We start from the raw sequence: 871 nt of genomic DNA, 5'->3' as shown, positions 1-871 counted from the left end.
AGCCCTGTGAGGGAGGCTCTGCAGCTGTAATCTTCATCTGAAATAGTCTCGGAGAGGGACTATGAGTCGCTCAAGGTCACACAGCAAGTGAAAGCAGAGCTGGGACTAGAATCCTGCTCCCTTCCTTACCCCTCAGGCACTGCCCTTGTACCCAGCTCTCCTTTATTGCCCCCCAACACAAACACCAGCATTCTTACCCCGCTCAGGGTCAGCCGGCTGCCCGCACTCCGCAGGTGCCTCTCAAGGCTACTGGGCTCAACGTCCTCCCAGCGCACCCGCCACAGCTCCGAGGCCAGTTCCTTCTCCAGCTGCATCTTCCTGGGGTAAGAAGGTTGCATCTGAGCCCGTGGCTGAGCCCCTGACCCAGAGCAGGGTGCTCAGCAGCCTGTCCTCAGAGCCGTGGGACCACATCATGATGCGTGGTCAGAGATGGAGGGGAATTATATCCTCTGGACCGAGAATCAGGATGGCTGGGGGAAATTCTGCCTCACTGGGGAGGCAGAATTTGGGGGAATCACCTCAATGTCCTTATTTGGGAATGAGGCCTCAATATCTATTTCATTCTTAACTATTATAAGAACGAAAAGAAAGTGTGTGTGAGGCCAGGCGCGGTGGCTCATGACTGTAATCCCAACACTTTGGGAGGCCGAGGCGGGCAGATCATGAAGTCAAGAGATCGAAACCATCCTGGCCAACATGGTGAAACTCTGTCTCTACTAAAAATACAAAAATTAGCTGAGCGTGGTGGCATGCACCTGCAGTCCCAGCTATATGGGAGGCTGAGGCAGGAGAATCGCTTGAACCTGGGAGGCGAAGGTTGCAGTGAGTCGAGATCATGCCACTGCACTCCAGTCTGGCGACACAGCGAGAC

The 871-nt window shown here is 54.8% G+C and overlaps 1 protein-coding gene across 1 annotated transcript in view; it reads right to left on the bottom strand.

Annotated features, from left to right (window-relative positions):
* NPR1 (natriuretic peptide receptor 1) overlaps positions 1-871 on the bottom strand; it is a 14,441-nt gene that overhangs the window by 8,141 nt on the left and 5,429 nt on the right. The window contains exon 8 of the mRNA XM_023213804.2: positions 198-318. Within this exon, the coding sequence (XP_023069572.1) occupies positions 198-318 (121 nt within the window). The remainder of the gene's footprint in view (positions 1-197; positions 319-871) is intronic.

This window comes from Piliocolobus tephrosceles, chromosome 1, assembly GCF_002776525.5.
Source record: "Piliocolobus tephrosceles isolate RC106 chromosome 1, ASM277652v3, whole genome shotgun sequence".
NCBI classification, from domain to species: Eukaryota; Metazoa; Chordata; class Mammalia; order Primates; family Cercopithecidae; genus Piliocolobus; species Piliocolobus tephrosceles.
Note: the sequence above shows the minus strand (reverse complement) of the source record. Positions and strands in the feature narration are given on the sequence as shown.